The sequence below is a fragment of the Myripristis murdjan genome, chromosome 3, assembly GCF_902150065.1.
Source record: "Myripristis murdjan chromosome 3, fMyrMur1.1, whole genome shotgun sequence".
NCBI classification, from domain to species: Eukaryota; Metazoa; Chordata; class Actinopteri; order Holocentriformes; family Holocentridae; genus Myripristis; species Myripristis murdjan.
Window position 1 is genome coordinate 37,424,537 of NC_043982.1, and position 18,629 is coordinate 37,443,165.

At 41.4% G+C, this 18,629-nt stretch overlaps 3 protein-coding genes across 4 annotated transcripts; 1 reads left to right on the forward strand and 2 right to left on the reverse strand.

Annotated features, from left to right (window-relative positions):
- Positions 1-896: 896 nt before the first annotated feature.
- tbp (TATA box binding protein) lies at positions 897-8,297 on the reverse strand. 2 transcript variants are annotated; one of them, XM_030047368.1, is made up of 9 exons: positions 8,164-8,297; positions 7,080-7,322; positions 4,711-4,879; positions 3,653-3,827; positions 3,300-3,387; positions 2,682-2,773; positions 2,200-2,367; positions 1,910-2,004; positions 897-1,615 (listed from the first exon to the last, which is right to left on the reverse strand). In XM_030047368.1, the coding sequence occupies exons 2-9, from the start codon at positions 7,128-7,130 to the stop codon at positions 1,536-1,538; spliced, it is 918 nt and encodes a 305-aa protein (XP_029903228.1). In that variant the 5' UTR covers positions 7,131-7,322; positions 8,164-8,297; the 3' UTR covers positions 897-1,535. The 2 variants fall into 2 exon arrangements, with proteins under 2 accessions (XP_029903228.1, XP_029903221.1); XM_030047361.1 differs by having other exon boundaries at positions 3,653-3,830.
- A 786-nt stretch (positions 8,298-9,083) lies between these two features.
- Positions 9,084-11,365, forward strand: psmc3 (proteasome 26S subunit, ATPase 3). Its single transcript, XM_030047286.1, has 2 exons — positions 9,084-10,056; positions 10,895-11,365. Exons 1-2 carry the CDS (start codon positions 9,112-9,114, stop codon positions 11,231-11,233), a joined length of 1,284 nt encoding a protein of 427 aa, XP_029903146.1. The 5' UTR covers positions 9,084-9,111; the 3' UTR covers positions 11,234-11,365.
- Positions 11,366-13,333: 1,968 nt separating this feature from the next.
- psmb1 (proteasome 20S subunit beta 1) lies at positions 13,334-17,824 on the reverse strand. The gene is made up of 6 exons (XM_030047428.1): positions 17,626-17,824; positions 16,483-16,590; positions 15,529-15,610; positions 14,859-14,988; positions 14,464-14,570; positions 13,334-14,309 (listed from the first exon to the last, which is right to left on the reverse strand). The coding sequence occupies exons 1-6, from the start codon at positions 17,724-17,726 to the stop codon at positions 14,124-14,126; spliced, it is 714 nt and encodes a 237-aa protein (XP_029903288.1). The 5' UTR covers positions 17,727-17,824; the 3' UTR covers positions 13,334-14,123.
- Between the last annotated feature and the right edge of the window lie 805 nt (positions 17,825-18,629).

Consider the following 18,629-nt stretch of genomic DNA (forward strand, 5'->3'; position numbering starts at 1 on the left):
TGGTGGTTAATAAGTAGTTACACCTGAATTAAACCGTTTATATCATTTGGTCAGTATTGGTCGAATAAGTAACTTATTTATAATGTCTATTTTTGGCATGTTATACTTTCGCTGCATTTTTGACAGTAACAGTTTGTAACCATTGTCCTCCATTCACCGGCAGTGGGTTTATGGGATGCATTATAGGGAGTACAATACATAGCTATAGCTAAGGGCTGTTGCTATTGGGATGAGGGTGGAGCCAGATACAGTCAGTGCCCCGCCAACACACGCCTGACAACCCAAGGAAAAGGCCCCAAAAGCTGTACACTTACATGATTAGAGGGGGCCATAACCATGAAGGAGCAGTAGGAGAAGACAGACACTGAGGCAAGACTCTGTATCTCTAGTTTATGTTAGTGTAAGAAATAAGAAAGACCAAATTAGATTATTAGATTAGGTCATTTACAGACAAACTGTATGAGATGGAAGGAAACCCTCGTTCTGTGTTGCACCTCAGCCTGTCTGTGATGAGCACAGCTAGTGGCGGAGCAGCTACAAAACACTCACTTGACAGCAGTGGGAGACTTAAAAAAAAATGACTGCATGGTCTGATAATCTCTGTCAGAGAAGAAATCAAATGCAGTCATACACAGACAGGACCATCATGAAGCACTGAGGTAGATACAGCCACATCGAGCCTTGTGCCCGTCTGCTCCTGGTGCTGCTTAGACAAACTAACTCAACCAATGTCACTACGTTTGGCCACTCAGTCACACATGCAAATGTCACAAAAAACGACTGACTGCAGTTGATGGCACTGACATTCAGATTAAGTTGCTTACAAAATAATAATCCAAGTTCTACTTCTGTGTAATGGAGTTTGCACACAAAACAGAAATGGCACTGAAGGCTAATCAAGGTGTTTAGTTACTCTTTAATGGAATCAAAATAAAATGAACCAGATTCCACTGACATGAATGTACAAGTTAATTTATTTATGAGGATAAAACTCAGAAACTGAAACCAGGTCTTCCAAAGAAATCAGTCTGTTAAGATGTAAATACTCGAACTGGATTCTAACACATAAAAAAGAACTGAGGCAGAAAGCCCCAACAGTCTAGAGACAAAGTGAGGGAACAATTAATAAAAACAATAGTAATAAAAACCATTAAACACTGCTTAAAATGAAACAAAGCCAGTCCAAGTCATACTGGATTTCATCTGATCAGCAGGAGTAACTCCACGTCCTTCCAGTCTTCTATGTACAGCGAGGGATATAAAAACCGGACAACAGAAATAGGCTTTAAAAAAAAAAAAAAAAAAAAAAAAGCTGGGGAGAAATTGTAAGAAAAAGACCTCCTTTGGAGATTAACTGAAAGTTGCATGTTGGGGTGTGGTGGGGGGTGACAACTAATCCCATCCATACATAACAGCCCCCAATGGCAGTCCACTTTTAGAGGTCACAGTATAGGTTCAATTCTGACGTGACTTACAAAAATAAGAGTAAAAACAGAGGATGGTGGCGGTGACTAAAGGAGAGGGAGAGGGTGGGTCTACGTTGTCTTGCGGAAACCTTTCAGGATGGGGTAGATGTTCTCAAATGCCTCGTAGATCTCTCCTCTCACCTTCGCACCTACACACAAACATGACAAGATGGATTAAAAAACACAGACAGACACAGGATATCAATTAATACTTGAGAGCTACTGAGGAAGAGCCATATTGATATAATGAATCAAGGGAGCTGTATATTAAATCCATCAAATATACTACAAAATGTTAAAAGCATGTGTGCCAAAAGAAATCAAACCATTTCTTCTCAATTTTTGAAATGTAGAGTTTTTGAAAATACAAAAAACACTGAGGACTGAAACCAGAAGCAAAACTCAGTGAACTTAAGGTGTCAGTGGAGAAGAACCAGGCTTACCTGTCAGTACAACCTTCCCAGAGACAAAAATGAGAAGGACAATTCTGGGTTTGATCATTCTGTAAATCAGCCCTGGAAACAGCTCAGGCTCATAGCTGAAACAGAAAGAGCACATTACCTTAACACAGCTGATGTAAACACTACAGGTCTGGCTCCTACGTCTCAGAATACTCTCAGTGGCCTGAAGTCTTTGTCCTTTGATTTAAATGTTTTGCTGTCTGTTTGAGAAAAGCGACTGGTGTGAACGGGGCTTGAAGCTGCTCAGAATATGAAATAAAAACAAAAGGTACCTGCTGAACTGTTGGTGAGTGAGGACCAGTCCCTCCAGCCGAATGGGGAACTTGACGTCACAGCTGCCCACCATGTTCTGAATCTTAAAGTCCAGGAACTTGGCAGGGAAACCCAGCTTCTGCACGACCCGGGCGTATTTTCTGGCAGCTAGCCTTGACTGCTCCTCACTAGAGAGGAGCGGTGAGGAGGGAGAGAGGTGGGTGATGGACAAAAAACAAAGAAGAGTTGGCAGGTGTTGAGGAGGAAAAAGGAGATTAAAAAAGGCAACAAGGGAGAAAAGATCAAATTAAATGTTTATTTAAATGTGAGTCAAGGCAATGGTCAATATAGAGCAAAGAGTTTTGTGAGATGGCCATAGTTAGTTCACAGGTTTACAAATCACTATATCTGCTACAGGCTGCTGTAGGTTAATTAAAAAGTTACTGTATTCATGTCTTTAAGACCCTGAGGTTAGTTTATCTCTAATGGACAGGGTGCTGACCTCTTGGCCCCAGTGCAGACCATCTTTCCAGAGCTGAAGATGAGAGCAGTGGTCCTGGGCTCTCGTATTCTCATGATGACCGCAGCAAAACGCTAGGAGAGACAGGCAGGGAGACATTATTACAGATAATATAACATGAGATGTCATGTTGAAACAACATCCTGGGTTTTAATTTATCCTGGAACCTTTGTTGCATATTAATCCCCTCTCTCCTCTTCTTTCATCTTTTGCCACTATACTGTCCAATAACGATAATGTTTATTACCATGCTTATTCTAATGAAGACATTTACACCACAAAGTCTTACTGTGATATTATAAATTGGCATTCACATTTAGCCATAGATCACTACCACACAGTCCTATGGAGCACTGGACCAGGGGCCCATATTTAGGAGGTGTCTGTGTCCATGGGCCCACTGTCTCATCATCCATCTAGGCTTTCTGTCTGTGTGCTGGGGGAAACAACTAAGAAAACTGCACTGGATATAAATGGAACTGCTATGTCTGCAAAATCCTAGAATACCCAAAACTGGTTTTAAAAAAAGAAGAAGAAGAAGAAGAAGAGGAATCACTGCTTGCCATTATGCAGAGTTGTTATTTTTTGTGCTTGTCTCACCTTGGGGTTGTACTCTGCATTCCTGGCTCTCAGAGCGATAGTTTTGAGGTCCAGCTTACAGCCCAGGTTCACAGTAGATACTATGTTCCTGAAAGAAAGAGAAAAGATGGGGAGAGATGAAAAAGCAAGCAGACACATAAAAAAAACAAAGCCTACACAGGTAACCACAGTTATGTGACCCGACCGGATTACTCCATTATTGATATCTCTCTGTGGCGGAGGGATATGTTTGAGGCAAAGATTAACCGATTCACTGCCATATGCACCTGTGTTGTGTTAGTGAGGGCTGCCCAAAACAGCTGATTAGTGTTTATAAAGCAAGAGTGCCATGAAAAGTATAATATGAGACTTACTGTAGTTGCGGCACGATGCCAGAGCTCTCTGAGGCTGGCGTGGCGGGTGTGATGGGGGTCATGGGCGTCAGCGGGGTTGCGTACAGTGAAGTGCTCCCTGGGAGTGCTGTGGTGGTGGAGCCCCCTACAGTCTGGGAATGGAAGAGCTGAGGGGTCTGTCCGGACGTCCCTGGTCCTGCTAAACAAATTATATTTGTTTTAATATCATCTGATAATGTAACGGCACTTGATATAGATAATAAATATTTAAGATTATTTCCCCAGAATACACGGGGAGTCATCTTTCACATCCATCACTGTGCAACAAACACTTTCATAATAACTACAAGAGAATAAGGTGAAACACTTTTTTTATGCAGAAACATAAAATGAGAATCCAAACTCCTTTATCATATACCAAATATTGTTAATTTTGTTTTTAAAGAAGTATATGCTGTCTCTCTACAAGAATCTTTATTATACACAGTAAAGCAAAAACTGTTTTTTCCCTTGCAGCGCAAAAACTGTATCACTACAAATACATATTTTTCACATACATATTTTTTATTATCCATTGTATAGTCAAAATTGTCCATACAGATCAAAGTACTCTGTTCCAGTTCAGACAGGTAGGCCGTCAAAATAAAAGTGTGTTCAGCTGTAAGTGTGTTCAGACTGAGCAGCTGCTCTGAACAGTCAAACCTAAACTAAGAGCAGAACAGGGTTTTCCCTTTCTTTATGGAGCAAAACACTTTGTTCAACCAATATCAGAAATGCAATAAAATTGTGCTGCCATGTTGTCCTGATGTTTAGTAGGCCTACGAGGTAAACCGATAATTTTGTCCTGTCAGGGTATCTTTGAGCAAAACAATGTACACCTACCTCCTCACTTACTGTGTGACAATTTACCAAATGAGGCTAAAGTGTAAATATGACATTTCATTTCAAAGAATCTCTCGCGGTCACATCTTTGCAGCCCATTAGATTAGTTATGATCACTATAATCTGAGTTTCATTAAAGAAGTAAGGGTTGTGACTAGAGTTTGGAAGGCGTCGAATGGAAAACAGTCCTAGTTCACCTGTGTTGGCCTGCTGTGCCTGCTGTGCCTGCTGTTGCTGTTGCTGCTGCTGTCGCTGTTGTTCCTCCAGAATAGACAAACTGTTGGTGTTTTGGACTGGCTGGGGCGTCAGGCCTGAGCCGTACGGCATCATGGGACTGAAGATTGGCATGCCTGGGGTCATGGCACCCTGCAGGGGGCAACAAGCACTGACTGGTGATCTGACAGAAATGTTAGTAGCAAATAATATGAACAGGATATCGTGTCACAATATTCTGTCAAAATTCAGAAATATATATCAAAACACATTTCAGTTTACATTTCTACAGCTACGCTGCAAGATACTGAAAAGAGCAACCCAACTTGTAAAATTAAAGTATTACTACACCCTAAACAATAATAATTAAACAATTAAAATCCATTTAAATTGTTTAAAGTTGATTTTCAGACCTGCTGAATTCCAGTTTCAAAAAGCTAAACCGTACAGCTTCGAGTACAGAACTTTGTGTCACTTTGCATCATTGATATCGGCTGATATGGGCTTTAAAATATCTGTATTGGCCCCAAGTGAAAAATTCGGCCAATATGACAGGCCGACATGTAAAATTGGTCAAATTTGCCCTGGTTGTGGCTGTTGACAGGAGGAGTATCATCCACACCTATTTCTGTAAGATGAATCTTACAGTTTTGTTTGAAAGACAATGTTGTATAAAAACAAATATGGCATTGTTTTACATAACTTAAGTTTAAGTGCTTTCCTTATTTTGTTGAGTAAATCTGTACATTTTGAAAAACATATTTTATGTCTGCATCTGCCAGTGGGCCATACCGCTAGGCATAATAAAATGTTAATTCCACAACAAAGGAGACTTTTAGGTGCAAAAAACATGTGCATACATCAGTACGGGCAAGCCACCGAAAGAGTTGGCATATCAGTCAAAATGCTGTGGGCTCAGCTGGCCTGCAAATTTCTCACAACACTGCTGGAGACAGTTCAGGCCAGGCATTTGCACCCTGACCTGAAAGCTTAATTTTTAACTGTCTTGACAGCAGTGCTCCTTTCCTAGGTAAAACATTACAGCACCCAGAACCTCTTTTCAGTATTTCTGTCACGGGAAATGCTTCTCATCAATAACTTGACTAGTAATGTTCAATTTTACCTTGAAGTGCTTCTTGTTGTGAGTTCAAAAGTAATACGAATGACTTGTCATGCATTTAACTGTTTATGAACAGGAAGTCATTAATAATATTTCCGGCTGTTGTTTCAGTCTGAATGTCAAACAGCACACAGCTCCTTTGTGCTGTGGTAGCACTGTGACAGAAAATGTGCATGATTGATGGTTTAATTAATCCATTTAAAACCAACATAATTCATTCTTTTTGTCAACACACAATTTCAGCTTTTACATTACTATGACATTTATACAATGACATAGGTGAAAGCAGTAAATGTATGTAGCTACAGCAAACGATTGTCTTTGAAATTACGTGTGGATCAAAGGCTGCTGTATCTTTAACTTTATAATGACAACGGTCTTGCTGTGAAGGCCAGTTAGGGCACAATTTTACACTGTTAATTTAATAAGAGGATGATACTGTTCCACCACTATGACCTAATAAAGCCATTAATGATCAAGGGTGGAAAGACCAGAGAGATATGGACAAAATCAATTATCACAATATCTCTGACCAAATACCTTTATTGATATTGTGACAATATTGTAAGGATGACTGTAGGTGCTTTCTTAAGATTTTTACTCACAAGATACTTTTGCTCAATAATCATCAGTAATGTGGATGTGATGACCAAGCAGGTAGAGTCGAACAATAAAACAACTAGAACAGCCTAATATGTTCAGAAAATGCATTTGTTTAGTGTAATGCAGGTTTTAAAACCAAGAAAGGACATCACTTGTGCCATTTCATGACATTAAAATATCTGAAATCCCAGACAATATCTCTTTTAGTTTCACATCACAATATCACTGAGATATCAATATAATGCCCGGCCCTATCAAGAATTCACATTATTATAGTGACCTACTACAGCCCACTAAGAGTCTGGAAAACCAAAAAAATTAAGGAAGGTAACACCAAACATCCCACACAACACCCACCTAAACCATTCTTGAAAATTGATTTTTTGATAGTCACACCTACCACCAACCAAATTTCTGCTCGGGAATTCTGATTCTGATCCTATCATATATCTATTTAAACTTGTCAGTAATTCAAACATCTTGCACACTGACCATCTGTATGAGAGTGACTGGATCAGTGCCCATTTTGAAACAGATTACACATAACAACAACTTTTTTAAATCTTTAAATAAATAAATAAATAGATGTAAAGCTGAGCTAAATGTTGCTTTAAATTTGCTGACATTTACCTGCGGGGAGGCCAGGCCCTGGAAGGGCGGTATGCTGTTGTTCTGGTCCATCTCTGCTCCTCCTTCCTCTATTTAACTTCAGCTGCCACCGAGGGGGGATGGCAGTGACGCGACCTCGGTAAAGTCACACTGCAGTCTGAATGTTGTTGCCCAGTGTCTGCAGTGTGGAGAAAAATCAACAACCAGCTTCTGGAATCTGCAGTGTTTCCTTCCTTATGGCTCCTTGTGTTTGAAAACCAAGTCCTGCAAAGAGACACAGATTAGTTAGTGACCTGTCAGACCCTCAGCACCAGGACAGCATTCAAGCTCTTGCTAACCAAACATTTATTTACATTTTGTGTAATATTAAACCCCTGGGAAATTATTTTAATGAAAACTGTTACCCAAGTTTATGTATCCAGTACTTTATGTACCTCATCACCCACCCACCCCATATATCTTATATTTTTTACAGCTAAAAAAAAAAAAAAGGCTGGGGTCAAGCTGAGACCAAAGAAACACTGATGCGTACAAAATGTGTGCAGTACATTGAAAACATTATTATGTTCACTTTATGATGATTCCCATTAAATGAGGAAAAAAATAAATTAGTGGCGTTAAACATTGAATGGGGTCAAACTGACACCAAAGGCAATAGTGGGGGTGATTTGTCAAGTTTAATTTTATCAGTCAAACTGCACAGAACATAGAAACACCCGACTCCCCCCCCCCCAAAAAAAACAAAAAACAAAGTGAGACGTTGCTAGCTGCAGCTGCGGCGCCCAGCAACAAACCTCCACAGCCTGCTAGTCAGCTTTAGCTTTACGTTTCAGCTGATTCTGCTTCTTTTTGTTCACCAAACTTTTAAGTTTCAAAGCACTAAATGCATTCATTAGTTTGTGTCCGTGGTGTGCGGACGGTTCAGCGCCTCGGTGATTAGCCGGAGCCGCTGGACAGCCTCAAATGAACCGGAGGAGTTAGCCGAGGTTAGCAGCCGAGCTAACGGCAGCGTCATTAGCCGAGTCAACAACAAGTCGTGCATTTTTACTTGTGACTTGTTTCGACATTTGCCGGTACATCACAGAGTGTCCCCGCGTCTACTCACCCCGCCTCTGTCCCTGCTGCAGTCTGCTAAATCTGATTTCAAAACGATGCAGCCCTCACATCACGCTCAGTGTTTGCGCTCACCGGGACTGCAACCGGAAGCGGAATGTTTCTCTTCCGGCGCGTCAACTGTCATTTAACCCGCGCCAACGTGCGTCTCTAGTCCGAACTTATTATTATAGTTAAATAAAACCACACGAAAAACTAAAACTAGGTGTGAAAAACGTAAAAAATGTAGTTAACTGAAATAAAAATAAATTTAAGCTAGAATTTAGAAAAAAAACAATACGAAAAAGCGGTAATGTGTGCGGACAAAACTACCGTTAACCACAATAAAAATAAAAAAACAAAACAAAAAACAAAACAAAACAAAACAAAACAAAACAAAAAAAAAACAACAACAACAACAAAAAAAAAAAAACACAGAAATGTCTTTAGTTTTTGTCTTTGTTAGTTTGGCCAATTCTAAACCTCTTAAATATTGGCCCAGACAAATATTCTCCATGTTATGAAACAAAAATAAAAATAAAACTAACCCTAAAACTAATAAAATTAAACTAAAACGAAAAATTTTGATATAATAAAAAACTATGCTGAGACGAGCAAACCCACCCTGGAGACTAGCTGACACTAAAATGAAATGAACACAGACAAAAAAATAATAATAATAATAAAATACGAAAAAGCAATGAGAAATACAAAATCGTGTGAATGTGTGACAGGAAGTAAGGCTGTGAAGAGATATAATTTTAAAAGAGTCACATGGTGTTCGGTTAGGGTATTCTGGGGGATTAAAAGGACATTATTCCAGCATTTAGTTTTCTTGTTAGGTTTAAGTTTACACTCCGCACACTAGGTGGCAGTGTGTCGCTCCGCGTGGTTCCGCTTTCCGCCAACAACCAAATAAAACAACGAGAAGAAGAAATTTCTGCTTAGTAGTGAAGCGAAGATGGCGTCGCTGAGTGACAAATCAGTTTGGGACGAGGTGGAGGATGGAATCGGTGAAGAAGTGTTGAAAATGTCCACGGAGGAGATCGTCCAGCGGACCCGACTGCTGGACAGCGAGATCAAGATCATGAAGAGCGAGGTGCTGCGGGTCACACACGAACTGCAGGCCATGAAGGACAAAATCAAGGAAAACACCGAGAAGATCAAAGTGAACAAAACGCTGCCGTACCTGGTGTCCAATGTCATCGAGCTGCTGGACGTCGACCCAAACGACCAGGAGGAGGACGGGGCCAACATCGACCTGGACTCCCAGAGGAAAGGAAAGTGCGCCGTCATTAAAACCTCCACCAGACAGACCTACTTCCTGCCCGTGATCGGCCTGGTGGACGCCGAGAAGCTGAAGCCTGGCGACCTGGTGGGGGTCAACAAAGACTCCTACCTCATCCTGGAGACCCTTCCCACCGAGTACGACTCCAGGGTCAAGGCCATGGAGGTGGATGAGCGTCCCACGGAGCAGTACAGCGACATAGGAGGCCTGGACAAGCAGATCCAGGAGCTGGTGGAGGCCATCGTGCTGCCCATGAACCACAAGGAGAAGTTTGAGAACCTGGGGATCCAGCCGCCGAAAGGGGTGCTCATGTACGGGCCGCCGGGCACCGGGAAGACCCTGCTCGCCAGGGCCTGTGCCGCCCAAACCAAGGCCACCTTCCTGAAGCTGGCCGGCCCCCAGCTGGTCCAGATGTTCATCGGTGACGGTGCCAAGCTGGTGAGAGACGCCTTCGCCCTGGCCAAAGAGAAAGCCCCGTCCATCATCTTCATAGACGAGCTGGACGCCATCGGCACCAAAAGGTTTGACAGCGAGAAGGCAGGCGACAGAGAGGTGCAGAGGACCATGCTGGAGCTCCTCAACCAGCTCGATGGCTTTCAGCCCAACGTGCAGGTCAAGGTAATGCTGCTCCCACCGGTTTCAACATCAGACATCATCACAATGTCATGACATGTTTCTCAAACTGACACAAGAACCTAGTTACAGCTCTTCATGCAGAGTGTTTTCCACTGCTGACTTTCTTTCTCTGGACACACATAACCCAAGAGCCTGTGGGATACAAACAGTGTAAAGTGGATGCTTTCAGGTCAAAATAAAAAGGAAACAATACAGCACACATGTCCTTAAGGTTTGTTTGGTGCAGGACAGGAAAAAAGTTTTAAAAATGGAGCTAAAAATAAATCCAACAAGAAGCAAGAACTTGAGTGTGCAGACTGTTTCTGTTCATGCTCAGATTCAAACCTGGAACCTTTTTACCTTTTGCAATCTGGCTTTTATTTTGGAGAAATGTCATAGCCTTAGTTTTACAATTGACTCATTGGTTTTCATGTTTATTTCTATCCTTTTTGTAATTGGTTTATTTTTGTGTTCTGTTCATCTTGCAACGTGAAGCACTTTGGGCTGCATGTTTGTATGAAAGGTGCCATATAAGTGAAGTTTTTACAGGGGAAAGGTACAGAGACAGAGCAAGTTGTCTTTTGCAGATGTGCCCATTTCAAAATAGACAGTGTATAGAATATGTAATATGAACACATAGAACAATACATAATGAAACAAGAATACAACAAAGACCTTATTGAAAACATGCGCTCAAATACATGTCCAGTAACTATGAACCTCAAATGGAGAGGTGAATTGGGTAAATTTAAATTCACTAAAACCACTACCTCTGCCGTGGAGAAAGTTAGTTGCAGTTTCCTTACTTACATTAACTACATTGATGTGTGTGTGTTTCCAGGTGATTGCTGCTACCAACAGAGTGGACATCCTGGACCCGGCGCTGCTCCGCTCGGGCCGTCTGGACAGGAAGATCGAGTTCCCCATGCCGAACGAGGAGGCCCGAGCTCGCATCATGCAGATCCACTCGCGCAAGATGAACGTCAGTCCCGACGTGAACTACGAGGAGCTGGCCCGCTGCACCGACGACTTCAACGGAGCGCAGTGCAAGGCTGTGTGCGTGGAGGCCGGCATGATCGCACTGCGTCGCGGCGCCACGGAGCTGAACCACGAGGATTACATGGAGGGAATCCTGGAGGTCCAGGCCAAGAAGAAAGCCAACCTGCAGTACTACGCCTGAGGACGCTGCCCGCCGTGTCTGTTGTTTGTTTTGTTTGTAAGCATCTTTGATTTCTTTTTGTAAAGTGTCAAAATAACACTGGTTGCAGTTGCTACTTAAGTTTGAATTATTAAAAGAAAGAAACATAATTCAGTAATTGTTGTCTTTATTTCCTCCTCCTAAAGCAGGGACAGTGGAGTTTAAGCATGTAGACCTTATCTTGAATTTTGTGACATATGAAAATGCTCAAATGCTGTGCGTCCAAAAACGGTGAACCAAGCCTGATACCGATTTGGCAAAAACAAAGCTTTGCTGTTATGTGAAATGATGACGTATCAAAATTTCACAGCAGCATTTTAGATACAATTCATTCATCATAACTATTTGACTGCTTTGAGCAACTTGAAGAAATAACACAGGTGAAATGTCTGTCATGAAATTCTCTGAACTTTTTCACATGTCAGGTGTCCTGATAGAAAAAGAGGAGAGACGACATGGCAGAAGGTGCTGCTTTGGGCTCTGTGTCCTAACCTGAAAGGCGGGTAGACTCTGTAGTCCAGCAGGGGGCCCGCTTGTGTGTCATTAACTGAGTTTCACTATTCAGTTTGAATATTCCCATTGGATTTTGTTACACATTAAATCTTTATCGGTGAATGTGCCCGTCCCAGTTTTACAAAGTTTTTCATAAGTCATTAGATGAAACTTTAATTTTCCCCTCTACTGAAACCTGCTCACTGCAGCTGTAATACAGTACTGTGACACATCACAGCATAAACCAGAATATTATCAGAAAAACTGACAAAACAACATCTGATCAATCCACACTCAGCGGTTTATTAACATGAAGCTGATTGCTTATGATTACGATTACAGTGCAGTTGTGATTTTTCTTTTCTTTTTAAAATTTTTTTTAACCACTGGATTCTCCATGGGATATGTTGGGTAGCTAAGGTGTACAAATATTTACTGTACATGAATTTTTAAATTTTCATAAATAAAATAAAAATAAAAAATCAGCTATTCTCTCTCACAGTAATGTCAGGGCACAACAGCTCAGACTCTAACACTCCTTACTCCTTATTTCGCTTTCAGATAGCTGGTTTGATAAATTTATAATCAAGTATAAAGGTTTAAACCTTTATACTTAATCATGAACCATTTCTCCCAAACTTGGCTCAGTTCATATGTTAGCTAAGTAAATAAGAGTTGATGAAAGTAGAAAATGCATAAATTATAACAACATGAAAACACCATATAAAATAAAGCAAATAAAATGCCCATCAGTAACCATAACAGTGGTCGTCACACTTCATCTAGAATCTGTAACAAAATATTTATGACAGAACATCTAATAGTGTTGTCATTCCTCTTTGTTGTTACTGTTCAGCTACAAGGAAGGTGTGGGAGTGAAGCTCGTTTGACAAGAAATTCACACACACACACACACACACACACACACACACACACACACACACACACACATATACTAGAGAGTCTTTCATTTTCATCATAAGTTTTTTTGCACTATAAAACAGAAAATGCCCAGAGAAGCAGCTGAAGAAGGTTGGGGGCTGGGCTTTAATTTCAAGAAAAGTGATTTTGTCATTATTCCATTTACTGTAAGATAAGTGGTCTGATCTTGACTGAATAGAGAATATGCAGGTATATGTATTTTTTGTCATTATGGGATGCTGTTGCCTCAGGTTCAGGCTGGCGCTGCTGGGATTGGACAGCTCTGCTCAGGTGTCTGGGATAGTGCTGTCATATTGCCGGTTACTGCGTTTTCTTTTTGTATTGTTGGTATTTTGCTCACTGGGTCGATGCCTCCTGCACGCCTGTCTGGTCAGGAGGGGCTCTCCTCCCTCTCTGCTCCTTCTTAGGATTTCTTCCATTTTTCCCTGTTCAGCTGGGGTTTTGTTGTAAACTTGTGGACAACAGTGATTTTGGGCTTTAAACAAACATGAACTTGAACTGGTAAGGTTGGTGATTTGATCTGTCACAGTTTGTGTGGCCTGAGATGATATGAATTGTTGCAAATGTGTGAAGGGGGGTAGGGGTGTGTGTGTGTGTGTGTGGGTGTGGGGGATAGCTTGTATACAACACACTGCGACAAACACAAGCACAACTTCAGCAAACTTGTTTTATTCTATTCTTTAATAAGAATATAAAAAGAACAGCAAAGTATATATCGTTTTTGAAAATTTTAATTCCAAACAAAGGCCGGGTCCAGAGGCGGAGACAGAGGGACTGAGAGGTCGGGGGGGAATTCAGAAAAAAAAGGGGGAAAAAAAACTCTTTCCCCCAATGTTTATGTATTTGAGGTGTGTCTGATTAACCTGTCAAGAGTAGCATTAATATTTTAATCAAATTAAAAACCTATTCAAGTTCCTTCAGCTCAAGGTTCCTACAGATTAAGATGAGTACATAGAAATTGAATTCAACTCAGATTCAGTTTCTTATGTATTCTGTTCTGTACTGTTCTGAATTACCTGGTTAGGTCACATGACCATGACAGGCCCACATTAACCCAAGTGCTCAGACAAAGATGACCTCTTTTCTGAAATACATCACGCATATGCAACCAAGTCTAGAAGGAAAGAAAGAGAGGGGAATTCATCGTCACTCACAAGCAAAATTGGGAGTACAATAAACATTCTGGGCAACTTTGTGATGACTTTCCTTGGATGGCAAGGTGCTGGATTATCAGCTTGGTGGCACTAGCTGAACAGATTGTGTCCTCTGCTCAACAAAAATACCCATGATAATAAACTTGCGAGGGAGCTGAAAACTGGTCTCAGATAAACACTCCTATTCTAAGACTTGGTGCATAGAGGCAAAACCAACAGGAGGAAATGGGGAAATAGAAAGAAAAGGGGGAAGCAGTGAAAAAGGGAGTTTAGTCTATCCCTCCTCAGTCCTTCCTCAGTGAGATTGTCTCTTCTTTGATGCCCTCCTTGGTGACGATACAGAGCCGGAGAGCGTCTCCGGTGTAGACGTCTCTTTCTGCAGCTGAGATGAAGACGTCTTTTACCAGCTGGGTCGCCTTTTCCTGAGTCAGAGGAACGTGCTGCACACCCTCCATGTTCTTAAATCCAATCTGAGAACAAAATTGTCACACAGAGATAAATACCGACATGACAGGTAAAAGAAAACAAAGGGTGCAGACATGACTTTCAACTGTAAGGAAATGTGGTGCGTAGACGGGCATATACACCTGCTGGCCTGGACACCATTAGTGCATTAGCATTTACCTGGTTATCTAGTAGTGGCTGCAGCATGGCACTGGCTGATCCTCCCGCCTTGTAGGTGTCTCTCTGGTAGGAGCCCACTGGGTCAAAGCTATACACTGCTCCCCTGCCTACATTACAAAAGCAAAATAAATGTTACAAGAAAAAAATTGCATGCTCATTACAACATCGTCACAGTCAAATCTCTACACCATGCTCCAGCTTAGGTACAACAATAATACAAACTATGTCATGCAATACAGTACAATACATATTTTAGTAATAACCCATCAAGTTTAAATGGTAAGGATATTTCTCTTAACAGTGTGAACAGTGTGAGGCATTAATTTAAAAAGTGAGATCCCGGCACAACACATTACTAATCTTGCTACCAGCTGTGTTAATGAGGGAGTACCCACCCTCCTCATCGAGTCCTCCAATGATGTTGTAGACGTAGTAGGGGAAGAACCTCCTGCTGTACAGGATGGTGGACAGCATGGCTGCTACGGCTCCACTGGTCATCGTCTTGTTATTCGAGTGTTTGTACATCTGAGAGACATTATGGCAGGAAATTTAGTCCACTTTCTTTTGGATAGTAAGAAAAACATAAACCTGTGACACTGATTGCATGTATAATTTTTTTTTTTTTAAGTTTAAAGTAAAAGTAACAACAATTAAATAAAAACATTATGAGGTGGAGTTTCATACTGATACATAAATGTGACATTATTACAGTGCTGATGGCTGCTTGTGCAATAGGAAGAAGATGTAGCGAGAGAGAAATCAGTAAACTTAGATTACCCCTGAAGACGCAACATGTGAGGGATTTTTGTCTTTGATGTGCTGTGATCAAATTAGCTGTGTCGACACATTCAAACTCCAGCCAAAGTCACAGCATAACACACATCAGAAGTGAACACGAGCTTAACAGAAAGTATGTCTTGGACACAGCAGTGACAGACAGACATTACTGGTGCAGGCAGAGGCAGGACAGAGTCAGCAAAATGCAGCCGGGAGAAAAAACACCTCCAGAAGTTTGAGCATCACACAAACAGAGAATGAAAGCAAAAGCCTGACAGAGAAGCTCACCTTTAGTCTGGCATCAATGATTTTAGTCAGAGTCAGGCAGTCGCCGTGGAAACCACTGCAGCCAATGACGGTGGTGTCTGTCCTGTAGACACACAGTTTTTGACAAACAGTCATTAGTAATATGGATATGATAACTAAACAGCTAAAACAGTCTCATAAATTCAGAATAATACATCACTTCACTGTAATTCAGCCTTTAAAACTGGGCAGACTTCACTTATACTGTTGCAGTATGATGATGTCCAAAATCCCAGATGATATCTAGTCTCATCAGTAACTCATGGATACACGGTGCAGCCGGAGTGAGGAGTGAGCTGAGATATTATGCAGATGTAAATGTCATCAGCAACATTAGGTGAGACCATGACTTTGGCTTCAACACAAACTTTATATGTCAGAGAAGCGATAGAGCAGGGCAAAGTGTGTTATTCTCATATGGAGAGAGCAGTCTGAGGACATTATTGACGAGAGTTAAAGATCAAATAAACTAACATTAAGAAGATATAATGGACATGTAAGGTTTAGTTGTTTGGGGAAAAATAAGGATTCTGATTGTATCTAATGATCCACCACTTGGACCACATGAATGATGATCCTCTTCCACACTTTTACTTCTTAAATAAATATGTAGACTTAAAATCTGCAGCAGTAAAGTGTTTTTTTTTATATCACTTTAGTCAGAGTACAATAAACCAAGCAAGACTTAATGAAGTATATTTAATAAACAAAATACATCATTAGGTGTCATACCATGAGTACTGTGTGAAGAACTACATATGTTGGTAAAATTATTTTGCACAACATGAAACTAGAACACACTGTTGGCACTCATTTAGTAAGTGCTTTTAAACCAAACAGTTCCATGTTAATGTGAGAACATGAAATATAGACATTACTCTCCGTCATAAGTGACAACCTTCAGTCTGTGAAGGAGGATAACGGTGCACCACTTACAGCTTGTAGCATTTTGGGGAGTCACGGCTGTGGATCGAGTAGCCTTCGCTGAGACGGGTGTCTGAGGCTACGATGGCGAAGTCTTCCCCAGCAACAGCTAGTACAGTCCTGAAAAGCAACAGAGGGGCTCACATTTTATTAGGGCTGAAAAGATAGGCACATCTCCCAAATCAATACTGTCATGATATTTGGTTGCCAATACGGTGAGTACTGTGATAAAGTACTGCGATTCGATATTATGCTTAATTGCATTTTTTTGTTTTATGAATTATCCTGTAGTTTGTAGTTGTAAAGTTTCAGGAAGCTGTGACTCACCAAAAGGTCATGATTGGTCATTTTACGCAGTGATGTCAAGTTTTTAAAAAATGGCCTTACAACAATGAAATGGCCACAATGGAAGGGCCAACATCATCACACATGAATGAAATTGGCCTCAAGAGTTTCAGCTTTACAGTCAAACTCAATGTATGCAACTCCAAGACTGTTTAAGCCCCACTATGCAGAAAACACATTTATAGGCTACTACATGAAAACCACTGCATGGGATTGGCATGAGGTGGGCATGTCTGCAGAGGGGAGAGCCGTGGCTGCCCAGAGAACCCGTTTTCATTCAAGATATCTGGAGGTCAGAGGTCAAGGGACCCACCTGAAAATGGAAATTTACCCTAACCTTGTAACAATATTTAGTCCCCTACTGGACATCCTGGCATGACGTGCCAACTTAGGCTGTGAAGTTTCCTGATACCAGCATCTTTACTTAAAATCTATAAAAACACTTAAAAAATCCCAAGTAAATCGATTTCCTCCCCCATCCCTGTACTTTATCCTGTTACGTTAGAGAATAAGTGTGTTTCTGAACCGCTAATTAGTTAGCTAGCAGGCGGCTAACAGCAGCCCTGCAGGCTAACTCAACATAAAGGAGCGGAAACCGAAACAAACAAAACATCTGTATTTACGCTCTGCTGTGGAAGTGTTTGAGCGTTTTTTTTTTTTTATTATTATTAGCAGAGTATATTTCAAAAACAAAGGGTGGCTCCTCACAAACAGAACAGAGCAGCTCTGTTATTATTGGTAAATTATCTAGTACCAAGCTAGCTGACGTTAAGGTGAGCTAGCTAACCGGCAGCAGCGGCTCATCCTTACCCTCCGTTGAAAGCGTACGGCGAGAAGCGGTGCTCCACTGGCCCGGTGTAGTGATAATCTTTCATCTTCCCGTTGTCTGCGAAAGCCTGCGTTGAGAGCATCGTTTCTACGATCACAGAAACTTACAGAGTATTCTCAAGATTTGGTCTGTAAACTCGCTGTATCACTGCAATATGGCAGCTTCTTCTTCTTTCACTTTCACAACATCCGCTTTATCGCGTTGCACGTGTTAGCGGGCGCCCCCCACAGGCCTCATCATGCACAGCAGCTGGTTGACAGTTGGATCGTCTTGCTGGCCTTCGTCTCAGTTGTCTCAAACATACACTACTCACAAAAAGTTAGGGATATTCGGCTTTCGGGTGAAATTTCAGGATGAACCTAAAATGCATTATAACCTTTACAGGTGAACTTAATGTGACCTTCTGTAAACTTTTGAATGCACATGTCCAACTGTTCAATGTTTCAGTACTTTTTGCACAAGTTGCTGTTCTCTAACAAGGAGCTTAACAGCAAAATTCACATCAGGTGTTTGATGCTCCAGCTCATCGAGGTCGTGTCATTAGGGAACGGCTGCTGGAGACTGGGGTACCTCAAATGGAGTGGCCTGCACTTTCTCCAGACCTGAATCCCATAGAAAACCTATGGGATCAGCTGAGTCGCCGTGTAGAGGCTCGGAGCTCTGTACCCCAGAACCTCAATGTCCTGAGGGCCGCCCTTCAAGAAGAGTGGGATGCCATGCCTCAGCAGACAATAAGTCGACTTGTGAACAGCATGAGACGTCGTTGTCAAGCTGTAATTGATGCTCAAGGGCACATGACAAGTTATTGAGACATTGACATTTTTTGTTGTGGTATATCCACCACTGTTGTTGGCTTTTGTTTCAAGAAATTGTTTGAGATGAGGAAATCACCAGTGTATGCTTCTACTTAAATGCCCTACTTCCATGATATAATATCACTGCAGCGTGAACTTTTTATATTTTCCATAAATTTCACCCAAAAGCC